At 43.0% G+C, this 16,989-nt stretch overlaps 1 protein-coding gene across 1 annotated transcript in view; it reads right to left on the minus strand.

The window, feature by feature from the left end:
• The window catches only part of FMR1 (fragile X messenger ribonucleoprotein 1), an 821,120-nt gene that overhangs the window by 160,797 nt on the left and 643,334 nt on the right, over nucleotides 1-16,989 (minus strand). Inside the window, exon 12 of the mRNA XM_069612766.1 lies at nucleotides 6,839-7,034. Within this exon, the coding sequence (XP_069468867.1) occupies nucleotides 6,839-7,034 (196 nt within the window). The remainder of the gene's footprint in view (nucleotides 1-6,838; nucleotides 7,035-16,989) is intronic.

Raw genomic sequence — 16,989 nt, forward strand, 5'->3', positions numbered from 1 at the left:
CTGGAGCCAGAGGCAGGTTTCAGGACTGAAGTCAGCCAGGGCAAAATAAACAAAGGGCTCAACTCGACCTCGACGCACAGATTAAAACCCGAGAAAAACCTCACAAACAGAAAATGGTGAAAAAAAACAACAGGGCCATTTTGAAAAAAATGTCAGCCATGGTTGCTATTCTGCAGCTGAGGATTCAACCTGTGGTAGAAAAGCACAATGGTAGGAAAGTTAAACCACTGCCACCAGCCATTTATAGTAGTGAGGGTAACATAAAACATGTTACATGAGAGCAGGATAAGGGGCTACTAGTTAACCCCCAAGCACTTCACATAAGATGGGGTGTGCTGGACCTACAAAGATAAAAGGTAAGTAAAGTCAATTTGACTTTACTATTCTTGGGAACGTTAGTACACACAAGAAAAGGTATTTTAACCTAACAAAAAATGAACCGAAGGTGCTGTGTATCACCTTACAAAAAGCAGATGCCTATGGAGTTTGTCAGACTCCACAAACAGAGATGTATAATCCAAATCAAGTCAAAACACATGGGAGAGTGAGTAAAAGGTCTCACTCACTGCATGTTTAAAATTAAGTCCAGCAAAAGAGCTGGGGGTCTCTAAGGTTGAAGGGAATTAGTACAGAAATGAGAATTCTCCCTAACAGACAGGGATGTATTCTGGACAGGGGGTTCCTTACATGAATGGGAGTCCTTGTCCCCAGGAGGGGAGCCACGCCCAGTAAGGTCCCGCTTGTCCAAACCCCTAGGGAGGGATTGGCTGAGCCCACTCCCCTCCCTAGTCTCAAAGGGGGTGGCTCCCCTAGGGGAGAAGGGAAGAACAACCTGGATTCGTCACACTCCTAGAATGAAATAATGTGGGAAATTCTCCTTAGGAAAAGAAAATCCGTCAAAATCACACTTTTAGATCATGCTCCAGCTTGTATAATTGTCCCAAAGTCTAAAAGCTAAACCTATCAGGTGAGAAACACAGTATTTAGAAAAGAAATTGAGTCTGACATATCTAACTCTTTTAAAACAAATCCAACACCAAAGGTAGCATACAGACACAATGGGAAGCTTTTAAGGTTACTGTTAGATGTACTTTTATAGAGAAAGCAAACTGCCAAAAATGAGCAAATTATGTCAGAGCTATGCACATTAGAATACAATATCAGTATTTTGGTTCAAGGACGGTCTTTCGCCAACTGCAATTGTTAAGGAATCAGATCAATGTGATGAATACTAATAGGGGCACTATTCATTGAAGCGCTTAGACCAGGGTGGGGTAATAAAGGCAGGAGAGATATTGGTCAGCAAACTAAAATTGACAGTAAGTTGCATTTCAAATCTCAATATTTTCAAAGGTGTCAAACTTCCTAAAGAACTAGAGATAGTGGAACACTTCACAGACTATTATTCCACACATACAGAATTCAAAAGGTGCAGGAGTTTGACTCTCTGGCCAGGTGTAAACTACCTATGCTTGCAATCACCAATAAGGAATTTCTGAAAAGAACCATAAAGAAGGAAATAATTTTGAACGCCCTGAAAGAGGTGAGGGCAAACGCATGATCCGAATGAGTAAACGGCTGCATTCTATAAAACATTTCTCCAAGGTTTCCTAGGCCCACTTCATATGCCATTAAACAAGATCATATTAGATGGTATACTCCAAGTATGGGCAAAGCGAAAATCTCAGTGGTTCCCAAACTGGATGAGACCCTTCCGTCTTCGGATACTAGTGACTAATAGCTCTCCTAAACACTGATGAGAAAGTTTATGCTAAAGCTTTAGCTACCAGCATAGAAAACATCTTACCAACATTAGGGGGATTGGGCCAATCTGGATTTATCAAAGGGCATCAGGCTGCAACTAACGATCGGGAAAGTGTAAATCTAGTTACTATAGCACAGAGGCCTAGTAGCCCTTCCGCTTTCACAGCTCTAGATGCAGAAAAAGATGTTGACCCTGTCACGTAGCCAAATTGACTCCCTCTCTGGAATTATACACTATTGAACAGAGCATCAAATAATACTTTACGGTAATTAAATTGTGGTTGCCTTAACAAACCTTCACTCTTATCTCGTCTCTACTGTCCATTTTGACTTATTTCCAAAGCGTCTTAGGGTTTAATGTTCATTTAGATAAAAGTAAGTGCGTTAACATCAATATTTTCAAAACATGAGCAGAGGAAGTTAAGTTTTGTTATGTTGTATGGAATTTGTATAGCGCCTACTGCCATTAGTATGGCCTCAAAGTGCTGAGGGGATGAACGCCCTTCGGATGTGAGCGAAGTATTCTAAAAAGCGGTTGTGCTATGTAGGCAGTACAGAGGTAGGTAGGGGTTGGCTAAGTCCCTGATAGCAGCCCGTGGACATCAGATGAGAGGATGGTTGCTGTAACAGACTATCAGGAGAGTAGGAGAGTCAAGGGGACTGATTAGGTGTACAGCTGGACAACATTTTTTGTGGGACTCGGCTGCATTCTATTGGAAGTGGTGATGTGTGTTTGGGTGGGTGAAGTCGAGCCGTCATTATTAAAGATGTATGCAGTGGGTGGCTGTACCTCAGGAGCGGATAAAGCTATGTTCAATTGTGATGGAGTGCTGGATGAACCAGTAAATCAAGGCGGACGCAGAGTTACAACATACAACACAGTCTTGCAGAACATAACCTGTGGAAGCAAAGTGCAGTGCGGTGAAACAAGAACACAGTGAGATTCAAAATGCAAACCCAACACAAGAATCACTGTGGAAACAGAATGCAGTGTGGTGGAACAAAGTAACAGCGAGGTTCTAGCATGCAAACCCAGCATAAAAATCCCAGGGGGAACAAATGGCGCATGGAAACCATTTTGTTGTATAGGCGCCTAACAAACGCTCAAATAAATAAATGAATGCAGCGCGGTGGAACAAAAAAGTGAGATTCACATATGCAAAACCAACAAAATCCCTGTGGAAATAAAAAGTAGTGTAACGGAACAAAATAACGAGGTTGAAGAATGCAAGCCCAACATAAAATTCCTGTGAGAACAAATGCAGCGTGGTGGAAAAAAAACTCAGTATGGTGGAATACAACAGCGAGGTTCACTACAGCAGTGACGTAGTGTCCTACCTGATTGCAGCTGCAGACTGAGCTGGCAGGGCTGGGGCACCAGGGCGAACACCGGGCAAGTAGGGGTGGGTAGGTGGCCAGGAAAGTACCCTTTGCCTGAGGCCTTAGCCGGCTGCCCAGAGGGCTGTAAGATATACTGGCTTCTGGGTCACATGGTGGATTTTTGGGCCAATCCGCAACGGGGACGCTGGTATATGGGAGGTGAGCACGGAGGGGAGAGGGGCGAGAAAGGGTGGATTATGCTCCAAAAAAAGAAAAAGAAAGCCCAGGGCATGTGGCTGCTGCGCATGCCTTCAAGCGGGGAAGTGGGGTGCCTGATGGTGCAGCACCTACCAGGGATGGTTCACAGAGTAATGAAATGTATTCCATTCTGATGGGTACATTCCAAAATGAAAAATGTAGACATTTTTGTCACTAGGCAATTATCTTATATATATACAGCTAACATAAACCCCAGTTTTAAGTAAGATAACAGAAGATTTTAATACTTGGCAAAATGTGGCTATTTCCTGGTTTCGAAGGATTGTTTCAATAAAGGTGAATATTTTAGAGCCCGTCGATTGTGATTACAGAGAACACTCTTCTCCCCTTGCATAAAGACTTAATGTATTTTTCTTTAGCAATGCTCTCTTCATAGGATTGCCAAACAGAAGCTAAACTGCACTAGAAGAGAGGGAGGTCTAGGCTTCCTATAGCTTATGGTTATCAAGCAGCTCAACGTAGAGCGATGTGACTGGATGAAACAGAATTCTGTAAAATCTGGAAAACCTTGGAGGAACTAGTTCTGGGCAAACATTTCCACAATTTGATTTATCTATGTAAATCAGGTCACCCCTTACTTTGTCTAACTTGCACTCAAAATCTGATACTGTGGGCTGGGATAGTTACAGTAACACTTAGATTCTATCTGACATATTTCTGCGGTCTTGCAAAGCCAATACATTAAAACCCTCAGTTCACACTAGCTTAAATCACTGAGGGGGTTGAGAAATGGAAGCAAGGCAGCTACAAATATATTGCATCTCTTTCACAATCAGTCTTTTAAATCCTTTGCATGGTGTTGTACTCTCGATTTAAGGACCCTGAATGTTCAGCATATTTAAAGATAAGTCTTTGGATATTACACTCACCAATGAAGGTAGAAGGCGCAAGGCAGCTAAACCATTTGAAACATGTTATTTTCTCCCTAAAAGACTAGTGTCCATATATCCAAAATGTATCAATTACTAATTAATTTGGGAGGCAATCAAGAAGGTATCTCTTAGTACCCCACATGTCAAACAATGCTACAAGATACTGCCACAATGGTACTTGACACCTAATCGATTAGAACACTTTAGTAGGAATAATTCTGGACTTTGCTGGAGAAGACGTGAAGGGGGCAGTAAAAGACAGTTGGTTTTTCTGTGCCAAAAACACCAGAAATTAGTTTTGGTAAATAGGCTGTGGGAAAGATTGTCCCGGACTACTAATAAAAGCTTTTTAATCACATCAATCATTTTAGTTGCAAGACTATCGATTGCCTGTCACTGGCCCCCAATGTTGAAATGCCTATTTGTGAAAAAATAACCTTTTTTCTGAATGACTCCCGGCAAGATATTTTGGCTATTTGGGGCCCATTTCGAGATTATATTAAGTCTTGGAACTGTAGAGGAAAGAAATCCATAAACAAGATTCAAATGACGAAGAGGTAGGCTTGACAAATGTTTTAATAGCATCACAGGAAAAGAAAAAGTTACGTTAGACACAGATTTTGAGCACAAAATCCTAATCCGAACTTGCCCCTCCCAAATTGCAGCAGTTCCTGTACACTTCAAGTCTCCACCATACTAGTGACGTACTTATTTAAACTCCTAATGAATGTTCGCCATTAAAAGGAAGAAGAGAAAAATGTTGCGTTCAAACCTATGTTATATGACATAAATATATTATAGACACAAGGAGAATCTATCTATACCCACAGGAGGTTTAAATGTATATTTACCCCTATAGACATAATAGGACTCTATAGAAAAGAGCTATTCCATCTAGATCTTACACTGTCACTATTTTAGAATACTATTATCGCAAATGCAGGACAAATCAGTTGTGTTGTATGTTTTCTCTGTACTATATGAATTTGCTTAATTACCTCGTATGAATGTGTATGTTTACATGTTTTTTGAATAATATAAGAAGGCTTAAAACAAATCATTTTCTATTTTTTGCTAAACGTTTGATTTAAATTGTTGACTATACCACACCTTGGGCTGACATACTCTCTACCTCACAATTTAAATAATAGATATTGTGCCATTCGGTTGTTGAGTGTCCTGCCCTCGGTACAATTCGGAACCAACTGTTCAATAAATGCTGTTATTTTTTTACATCTCGAACCTGTGAGGAAATTTGGGCTTACATCATATCCAATGTGAGAATGTCCTTACAAATCGCACTGGTTCAATTTGTCAATACTGTATTATTGTAATTTTTATTGACCTAATTGTAATATTGTAATTCCAGCCGAACTACCTTTTTGGCGCTAAGTCTTTAATACTTATTGTTTTGAGGTTCAGCATGATGGTGGGGCTTTGAAGTGGTCAGGTTTTCGTACGTTGGAGGGAATGTCGAATGTTGAAATTTTGTGTGGTTAAGTTTCTCTTATTCTTTTAAAAAAAAAAAAGATTGTGATTGAATTGATGAATCTTTTTATTGTTTATTCTTGTTGTAAATTTTACATTTTTGAAAGGTTGTATATACAGCCAACCAAAAATAAATAAATAAATAATAGATATTTACCCCGGAAAGACGTAGCGATTGAACATTTAAATTCATAATCCGGTGCATTCCGGTATTCCCCCTTCATATCCTTATTAGACACTTCTGAACACATTGAAAACTATGAGAAGGTGTGGACTTCTACACATGAAGTCTACCTTAAGGAGTACTCGGCTTATCTAGATAAATTCAAACTAGTATGTTAACTCTTTGGCTTCTCCTGGTCTTGTGTGGGTCACCCTACACTCCATTCTGCGGCTACAAGGTTGTTATGAAAGATGTACTACTGCTTATCTGGTTTCGTCTACAAAGCTGTTATTATTAGGCGGTGCAATATTAGGCGGTGCAATTATAAGTGGACATAGTTAGGAATATTCTCACTTATGAGTGCGTCAAGCAGAAAGACATATTTTATGCAAGTGTTTCACAGTCTCAAGATGGAGACAAATCCACCCGGACCATTGCAGGGTTTTTATTGGCCTTGCCTAAACTAATGTAGCAGCATTATCATTAGTTTGATTAGTAAAACAGCAGAACATTTCTTCATGTCAGGTCAGAGGTCGACATTTTATAACATACATTTTTCTTTCTACGACAGAACTTGTCCAGCTAAACTAAGAACTTTGGAATTTATAGATCATTGATTAGAGAAATGTGATATTCGAAATGTTGACCAACAATAAGGATTCGTGAATATTGGGTGTGGGGGTGGAATCTTCATTATTTTGATTCTGAAATAGGATGATTGTTCCCATGAAACCTACAGTAATTCTTGTATGTGTTGGTAAAATACTCTCCGGCTCAAATCCTTTTATTACATAACGCTCTGACGTTACATGATTGTAGGTCATGCTATTCTTTTTATTAGAAACATTACACTGAGTGAATGTCCAAATCAAAATATCTTTCTGGAATCTAGAAGCTATGCTAAGAGGACATTTCAGAATCCAACACAAGAAGCTGGATTTTTATTACATACCTGAAGCATAACCTTGACCCCGTCTGCTCCGCCCTCTACTGTTGTATGGTCTACTTCCTCGTCCCTGTGTCGTACTATCGTCTGTCATATACCCCTTTTCCTTATCTGGTCGATTCGATGTTGGCCGAGAACTTGCACCAATCTGACGCAGTTGCTCATCAATTTGCAACCTTTCCAAACGCAATTGGTCCACCTCCTGTAAAAAATAAGTAAGTAAATGCAGGCTTTCAAATCCTTTTAAAATTGAAGAAAAGAGACTGGATTGCTAACTTACCTCAGAACACTGCAACTGGCACAGGTGAAGGATTATATTTATAGGGGATGTTGTTCCTAAATACACACAAGTATTTGATATACTGAAAGAAAGGATTACTTACCGTTCCGTCATGTTCATTCTGATGGATGTTACTCCCACAAATTCCCCATCTATGATATTCCATCTCCAGAGTAGATCTATAGAAACCTTTCTGACACCAGGAGGAGTGGGGGGCAGTGCGGCTCCACTTCAGGGCCAGTATATATCAATGCACTGCGACCCATGACCTCAATTCTTGTCTTTTCTCTAGCACTCGTCGCTGAGGGACCACAGTACCTACAAGGTGTACTAGCTAACCACCAAGAAGGGCAAGTTTGGAGGGTGATATGGTATCTGTGGGAGGAACCTCCATCAGAAAGAACATTAACGAGAGGTTAAGTCATTTGATCTGCAAATGGATTCCTAATCTAGGATCGACTCCAATATCAGTACATGGATCTGGGGAAGTGAGGAAGAGAGAGAAGACCACCAATACCAGAAAACTGCTTTCCACGTGGTGAGGTTAATCCGACCCCACCTACAGCGTCCACAACCCCATCTGATGCTGCAGTACTACAAAATTCAGCTCCTCTGCTGATCCGGAGCGAAGGGACACTCGCCGCGCAGATGTACGTTGTTTTTCATATCAATTTCCTCATTGTCTGAATCTCCCACCTGACGCCAAAATGGCCGGCGCAACGCAGCCCCAAAAAAAAGGCTGCACATAGTTGCTAAGCAACTGAGCCTCTAGTTTAGCCAACCACTACCGCCGGCAGACAGAAGCTGGCCTTCTGAATAAGGCCAAGGAAAAAGGGCCTGTTCGCCCCAGGGCGCAACGGCTAACGGCAAAACTGTGGGTGAGTCCTATTCTACTCTCACTACCATTGACCTCAATGGGTGTAATCCATGATGACTATCCCCGCTCCACCACCGCTTAGGCTCGTTCCCACATGCCTTAAACCTGCATCGGTAACTCTGCCCTGCGCTGCCGAATGCACCCATATCCCAGTTCACACTTCAACGCCATCCCCCTAATAACAACTGAACCTTGCAACTGTCGCTTCACCACCGACCGCTTTCACAGCACTCCGACTATGACCTTGCCTGAATAATATATCACGCTTGCGCATTGTTTTGCCTGTCTGTCTGCATTATTTCACATCCTACTGCCATAGGACTTCAATCGCAATTTCACATGTACCATTACATAGCCTGTACCATATTATACTAATCTGCCTGCGCATTGTACTGTGTTAATTGGTCTGTGACTCATTTGAGATGATTTGGCCCATACACTAAGCTACCTTTATCCAGCACTGGCATTTTACTATGATTATCTGTATTTCATTCGGATGAGTTACTTGCGCGCTGTGCTCAGCTTGCCCATGCCTTTTCACTAATCTCTCCTTTGCGCATTGTGTTCCACCGAGATATCCCGCAAATCAATTATACCAATTTGCCTGCGCGTTGTGTTACCTTAGCTGTTTTGTGAAGTGTATTATTCTGACCTAGCCTATACACAATGCTACTCTTATCTAGTCCTAGCATTATACTATGTTGATCTGCATTATACCCGTTGATTTACCTGTGAATTGTGCCTAGCCTGCCTATGCACTTTAATAGTCTGTACACACCTACTTGCTACTTTTACCCAGCCCGGCTTTACACTTTGTTGACCCACATTATACCTGTTGATTTACCTGTGCATTGGGCTGTGTTGTGCCTAGCTTGCCTATGCATCCATTAGCCTGTCCTAGCCTGGGCACCTTATCCAGCCCCTTTACTACACCGTGTTAACTCACCTGCGTATTGTACCATGCCTAGCTAGCCTGGACATTGCGCTATAACATAAGGATACCAGGCCTCTTTCCTAACAATCTGTTCCTTGTTTAGCCTTTAGGGTCTGTACACGTGCATAGGCCAATGCACTAAGCTCTGTAGGACTCCACACCTGCCTCTTTGCTCTCAGTACGGCTGCCCAACTCAGAGCACCACCTTAGGCTTACCAGGGTGTCGGTAAGGCCCCCCATCGGTGCACTCTCAGCTGCGACTACCAAGACACACTGCCTTGCCCTCCTGACAGCCTTCCATAGAGTCACCCCTCACCATGGCCTCTATTCTCCCCCTATTCCACTCCATTTCTTCTACCAACTTCCTCCCGCCACTCCAGGCTGAAAAGAACTATACACCTATCACCGACTCCTACCACAGGGACACCTCCACAAACCTACTCAGTCCCACAGAATGGATCCAACGCTTCACGACACCCCCCACACCGTTGATATCGTGCCCCGTGAATATCAGGAACAAGAGTCTACGATCTTGATTCCTCATCCATACGACACATACTAGATTGCACTCCCAAATCCCTACCTCCAAATGCAAAAAGTGCTTTCCTACCACTCACTCGGCAGTACCTACAGATATACTTAATCTTCCAACTCCCGTCGCCGCCCTTACTATGCAACCATCACCTATTGTCTCACCAAGCCTGTGTGGTCCACTCCCCGTAGCAATGCCACCCACCATTAAAGGTGCACTGATCAATGCACAGTCCCTAGTTGCCCATGCACCTCATATCGCAGACCTCATCTCCGAAAATGGCTTGGATTTTCTCGCCATCACAGAAACCGGGCTTCATCAGGCGGCAGGCCCTGCACTTTTCCTATCCCTCCCAGAGGGTTACACGATTACCAGAGCTGACAGAAACTCAGGCAGAGGAGGAGGTCTTGCCCTTCTAGCAAAAACCCACCTGGGCCTTCGAGATACCACCCTCACCAGCCTACCATCTGCTGAACTATCAGTTAAATTCCCGCTAACAGCCACCCAAAGCATCCTCCTAAATCTCGTCTACCGCCTTCCAGGCCCCATCTCCTCCTTCGAAGAAGACATCACAGGCCTATTAACATCCAATGTAAAACTAGGCTCTCAAATCATATTTCTTGGAGTTCTTAACCTTGGGTTCCAGGACCCCAATGACACCAATGCACAAGCTCTCGAAAATTCCATCTCCCAGCTCGGCTTTAAACACTGAATCATGGTGCCCACACACGTCAAGGGGCGTACGCTAAATTGGCTGTCCAACCTCAATTGCTCCATTAGAATACTTCAGAATGAACCCATTGCCAGGTCACCACTACATATCCTTTGCCATCCAGGGGACCACACCCCTGAGTCCTATCATCGCCCCTCCATCTCTTTCTAGGAACTCCCGAAACATAACACTGCCCAAAATATGCCCTCTAATCATTAACATCTTGGACGATACTAAGTACAATAACCTAGATCCCACCAACCTCGTCGACCTTTAACAATACTTTGGAGTCAGCCCTGAACACTATCCCGCCACTCAAACCAAAAAAGGCTAAACCAATTGCCCACCTTAACTGGTTCACACCAGAACTAAATATCCTGAGGAATAAAAAAAAAAAAAAGAGTGGCGGAATCTACCTGGCATAAATCACCCACTACTCACAACAAGGCACTGTTCACTACAGCAGCCGCCTCCTACAAAACTGCCATTCTCACCACTAAAAAAAGAAATCTCTAACAGAATCCTTAACGCTAAATCAAGGACTAAGGAGCTCTTCAGCATCCCCAGCTCCGCCATCAGAGGACTGCATAAAGGATGCGGCCTGGTGTGCCAAAATACAAAAACAAGCCCTAGCGAACAAAATAGCTTCTCTCCAAAGCAAAATAGAAGCCAAAAAGAACAGCCCCTCGAGCAGTTCCTCCTCCAAACACTCTCCTATGCATCAACTCCCTCAGTGCCCGCCGTTTACATTCTTCCCAGTCACTCCTAAGGAAGTGGAGGACATCATTAGAGGTCTAAAGCCCTCAAGATGTCAAGAAGATACGTGCCCGGCTCCCATCATCAAGGAAGGCGCCAAAGAACTGTCTCGTTTCATAGGCGCAGTGATAAACTCCTCTTTCAAGGCCAGCCTTGTCCCCAATAACCTCAAGGAGGCTTGGGACATGCCCCTCTTAAAAAAAAAAATAACTTAGACCCTAACATTCCAACAAATTATAGGCCAATCACAACCGTCCCCTTCCTTCTAAAAATTCTGGACAGAGTTGCATACCTGCAAATCCAGAAACACCTGGAGGACAATAATTTACTTGGCCTCAGACAATCCGGATTCCGGTCCAGACATGACACCGAGACAGCCCTCCTGGATTTGAAAATACAGAGGGATGAGGCGAAAGACAAAGGCAAACTGAAGAAGGCTTCTCCTTCTCCACCCTGCAGTGCCAGAGGCACTCAGGAGGCCATGTTCTGGATGGTGTGCCAAGCCACGCCCCCCCCCTAAACTTAACCCTTTTATTAGAGAAAAATGTTTTACATGTCACATTGAATCTGTACATGTTCTCAATGTAAACATCCACCCTTCCCCCTACCTCCTCCCTCCCCTGTCAAACAAACATTAGTGTTTCCTTGCACATCCCTTCACTGAGCCAACTGTTTCTGTTCCCTAAACTGATCACTGAGGACGTAGCTTGTTCTCCCAGCCCTCAGATTCTTGTCTGGCTTACTCCCCCTGTGGGGTGTGTTCCTTTTACGGTGAGCTCATCAAGCGCTAGGTACCCCTAGCGTTCTAATCCTACTGATCATATCCTCTTTAGCTCTCCCGCAGAAGTAAAGGTGCTCCGACAATATAAGACACAATTGAAGGCCATCCTGACTCAGGACACTGAAATAAAAACTACTGTTCCTGAAGCAGAACTATCACGAGAAGGGCGATAGGGTGGATAGGATCTTAGCCTGGAGACTGAGGGAGCAGAAAAAGAGGAGGATCATAGGGGTTAAGACTGAGGAAGGCAAGTGTGTCTACGACACTAAAAGCATCAGCAGCAAATTTGTAAAGTACTACTACAGTACTCCACCGCGGAATGGAACGGGGAGGAGACACACAGACAAATTCCTGAGAAGGTTACCCCTCCCAAGGCTACCCAAGGAAAAGGTGGAAGGCCTTGAGAACCCTATAAGGGTAGAGGAAGTCCTGCGGGCCATCACAAGGATGAAGTCAGGGTCCGCGCCCTGGGGAAGATGGTTTTATGACATGCATTACTCATCGTAATAGCATTTCTGATGATTGTATCTGCTTAGATTCACATGCTGTGCATATAGTCATCCAGTGGTAACCGCAGATTATTGCATCTTGTCTTTCGAGAATCTAAAGGGGACGTCTAGATGGGTGTGCCTGTAACACTATGCCTAACGTGATGTGCAGTGTACCCAAAATCCCTCACGTGTCGAGGTCCCTCCGATTGTATTTTTTCAGCCATGAGGGAGCCCAATGACTATTGTGAGAGTACATAAAAGAGACAGTAGTAAGACGCCTATGTTCCTTCTACCCGAGCAGGGAGGAAGGGTGGGCGCATGTGAATCTAAGCAGATACAATCATCAGAAATGCTATTACGTTGAGTAATGCAGGTCTTCTGATGCTCGTTAATCTGCCTAGAATCACATGCTGTGCATAGACTAGCTAGCAGTACCCGGAGTTGGAGGTGGGTTGTGAGAAGGAACAGTAGTGAAAAGATGTCTTAACACTGCTTGTCCCATCTGAGAATCAGACCTAGAATGAGTGTCTAGGCAATAGTGTTTTGTAAAGGTGTGTACAGAACTCCAGGTTGCCTCTTTGCAAATGGACTCTAGGGGAACATTTGCAATGAAAGCTATGGAAGCCCCAGTGCCTCGAGTAGAATGTGCTCTAGGCTTGAAGGGCAGTTCTCTCTTAGCAAGACTGTAAAAGAGTGTGATGCATTTAACAATCCACCTTGAGATGGCGGATTTAGAGACAGGATCCCCTTCTCTACCAGCTACCACTGAAACGAACAATTGGTTTGTTTTTCTCAGTGGTATAGTTCTTTCCAGGTAAAACATGACAGCCCTGTGCACATCTAATGTGTGTAGGCTTCTTTCGACCACGTTAGTGGGATTCTGGAAGAAAGTAGGCAGTTGTATGGATTGGTTCACATGGAACTTGGAAATAAATGTAGGCGCAAATTGAGGGTGAGTGGGCAGAACCACTATATCTTTGAACTGTAACGAAAGGGTCTAAAACTGAAAGGGCCTGTAGTTCACTAACTCTCCTTATAGAATTGATAGCCACTAGGAAGGCTGTCTTATAGGTAAGATCTTTGAGACTTGCCTTATGCATAGCCTCAAAAGGAGACCCCATAAGTCTAGTCAATACCACATTTAGGTCCCTTCCGGGAGCTGGGTTAGGGGGATAAATCCTTTTAATCCCTTCCATACACGCCTTAATAACTGGTATTTTCCAGCACAACACCTTATGTTGTGATGTACTATTAGCTGAGATAGCAGCCAAGTGAACCTTCAGGGAATTAAAAACCAGGCCTGATTCTAGTAGGTGAGTCGGGTACAATACAATGTGAGTAGGAAAGCAGTCAATAGGATTGATGCCCTTGGAATTGCACCAGATAACAAAACGCTTCCATTTACTGGAGTAGCAGTATCTGGTGTTAGGCTTTCTCGCCTCCCCAAGTATGTCCATGCAAGTACAGCTAAGTACTGTTGGCTGTATCGGCTGCACTAACTGCTACTGGACTCTGGGCGGAACGCTGAGCCTTTCAACTTCACTTTTGCTTTTACGGTCTTCGGAGCGGATCGGGTGCTTTTGTTTCAATTTCGCACCGGAGGATGTCTTTTGCAGTGACTCCCGGCCTGCCTGGCCTTTGACAAAGGGAGTAGGAGGTGACTGTGTGCTTCCATATATATTTACACGGAAGTCTATTACGTTACTGTGCGCTCTCACCTGATTGTGTAACACGAAGTGTTTCGCTCACAATTCCTTTCTTTTGTCTGTACTTTAAGGTGTGTCTTGCATGGTGGCTCTGCCCCCCTGCCCTGTGACGCCTTTCCGGCTCTTTTAAAATCACACAGGCCAGCGCACTCGCGCTGCGCACCTGCGAAGTACAGCTAAGTACTGTTGGCTGTTCGATGGCGAGGCTGGGTTGAATTAATTGTAAATCTATGCTTCTGCTCAAAACTTACTAGGTTGATATGAGAAAATAAGTGGTTCCTGTAGCCTAACATTTATCATTGTGTGGTTAGGAAAGGTAAACATTTGAAAAAGGGGGATTGGAAATTCTACATTTCATTACAGCCTATCTCTGTTTATAAAATCATGGCTAATGGCCTGCGGAGTGGCCGATGCAATGAGGTACTTGGGAATGTTCTCACATCACCCAAAATTGATTCCCTTGTGTGTAAGGGTCGTACATCTTATATTGAATTGCCGATATCAGATGTTTTAGTCCGGAGCGTTTCGGATGAAACTGTGAGCTCCTTAAGTACTGCTACTCATCTTACTCACCTCGCTCAAGTCCATGCTGATTGCTCTACCCGACCGCTCACTGCAATGATTGATGATGAAAGGCAGTCTACAATTGGGGATTTGAGCAAGGGCACAGTTTCACCTGTATTGTGTCCATCAAGTGAAGATCAGTTTAAGATTACTATGCAGTCTATGCCCGCATTAGATGAACAGGTGAATTGTTCCATTAGTATGAAGACTCCACTGGTCTATGGGACGGCTAAGAGGGTTAATAATATAACATCTAACAATAAGCACATCAATAACTTAAACAACGATGCAATTGTGGATGGAACCCCGAAAATATCTCTGCATGCATTATCTTTCTCCCCTGACCCGGCGGAGGTGCAGTAAATCGCCCCATGCGGACTCTGAAGGGAGTATGAATAATGCATGCGGAACTGTCCATCAATCTCCAGGTTCCCTCCCGGTGATCACAAAAATATTGGATTTATTGGACAAGGGACATGAATTGACGCATTTGGAACTTAAAGAAACAAAGGCTATATTGCATTACATATGTTCCAAAATGGACAAAATTGAGGGTTTTATTACTGCCGTTGATACCCTGAGATCCATCCAGTCTGAATTAAGATTGAACTGCATTTCAGGTGGCGATGTAGTAAGCCATAATAAAGTCACGCAGCACAGTCAATATGAGGGTGATCAGGGATTGCGGCCAATTCAATTACCACTTGAGCCTGTGAAGTGCAATTGCAATATCAATTTAAAGGAGATCAAGGCCTCTGTTGAGGCATTGAACTCTACCATTGCAACTCACTTACTGAAAGTGGTACCTTCAACTGTCACTCCTGATAGTCCAACTGTATTGGTGGAAGAAATTGAATACCAACCTAAGATGGAGAAAGAAAACCCTCCATTGGAAGAAACCTTTTCCTTTATGTCGCGTAGTGCCAAAAGGACGCATCTGCGTGCCGTTAAAAGATATGCTAAGAGAAGGAAAGAAGCTATATTAAACAATAATAAAACAGTTGAAAAAGAATCGAAGTCCGCTTCCTTGTTAGAAACCGCAGATGAAGAGCATATTGACTTGCAACAACAGGAGACACAAGAGGCACTTACACCTGCCCCTAAAATAATGGAGCAAGTGAGTCAAGCGGTTCCTTCACATCCTTCATTACTGAATGTAGTCGTACATCCCAAGAATGTAATAAACAAATCTATTAAATCAATCCCCAATAGAACAGTGGAATCTGTGAAGGTTATCACCTGCAAGCCAGAAACCAAACCTAAAATATCTAGGTTGTCTCTAGGGGTTCTTGAAATGCAGTTAATGGAAAATGAAACGATTACAATTGAATCTGTGGCAATTAATGCTGTGAAATCTAATATGAATAATTACTTTCCGGTAGTAGGCAGAAGTTGCACGACTAAAAGAGATAAGGTTGACCTTGATTCCAAAATCAGTGTTGCCCTTAACATACCTATAAGGAAATCATATAGTGAAGTATGTTTGAAGGGCACGAATTCAGATGCAATTGTAACCAATGATAGCGCGTTGACTATGAAGAGAACTTTAGATGTGGTGAATGGTAAGGGCAAAAAAATTAATTTGGCTGAGGTTGCAAACAATGTATTTACACATTGAGTCCCAAACCAAATAATACAGTGAATGGTATGGGCAAAAATCGAAATTTGGATGAAATCCCGAATAATATACCTACAGGGAGTCCCAAATCAAACAATATGCCCAATGCTGACCCCATGAGAATCGCTCTAGATTCCAACCGAATAACAATACATGGTCCGCCGTTAAGTAGGTTGATACCAGAAATAATTATTAATAAAAACCTACCAAACAGCAACCATGAATTTATGGAATCATTGAGAACAGGACTAAACGAGGGTGTTCATAATGCTGATAACACTTCTAGAGCATTGCCAATACAACAAGCTCACCCAGCAGTAACAACTTTTTAGAAAGCAGCAATATCTAAAGATCTATCAACTAATTCAAACTTATCTGGGATGCAATTAGGTGATAATAAAAGACAGTACATCATTGGACTTGAGGGTAAAGCGGCTGCTTTGCAAGATAGACGCATCAACCGATCATTCATATTTTCTTTATTCTCAAAAATACCACAACTTAGAATGGTAAAATCGGAATAGATCATTAAGGTATCCATGGCAAGAACCAATAATTTCATGGCGGTATGCTATCTTGGCAGTGAGACCGTGATGAAATTTATTTGGTTTAACCGTGAGGAAATCAGGAATGAAGGTTTGGTGCTTTCCACCTTTGGATCAGAGGTGGATTCGGCTGATTTCTTAGCATTCTCAAGTGTGGCTGTCGAGAAGGTATTGGATATGGGCGGGCCTGGTCAGATACATGAAGCCGTGACTAATGGTGCAATTGTGGAGTTATTAAAAATATCAGGTAATGCAAAAGGTGTTCCTTGGTTAGAACCATTGCTTTCTGCTATTTTATCACCCAAAACACTGCTTCCTGTAACATAGCCATCTAATTCTACTGAACTAAAAATTACATCTT

The sequence above is a fragment of the Ambystoma mexicanum genome, chromosome 5p, assembly GCF_040938575.1.
Source record: "Ambystoma mexicanum isolate Mex_15411 chromosome 5p, UKY_AmexF1_1, whole genome shotgun sequence".
Lineage (NCBI taxonomy): Eukaryota > Metazoa > Chordata > Amphibia > Caudata > Ambystomatidae > Ambystoma > Ambystoma mexicanum.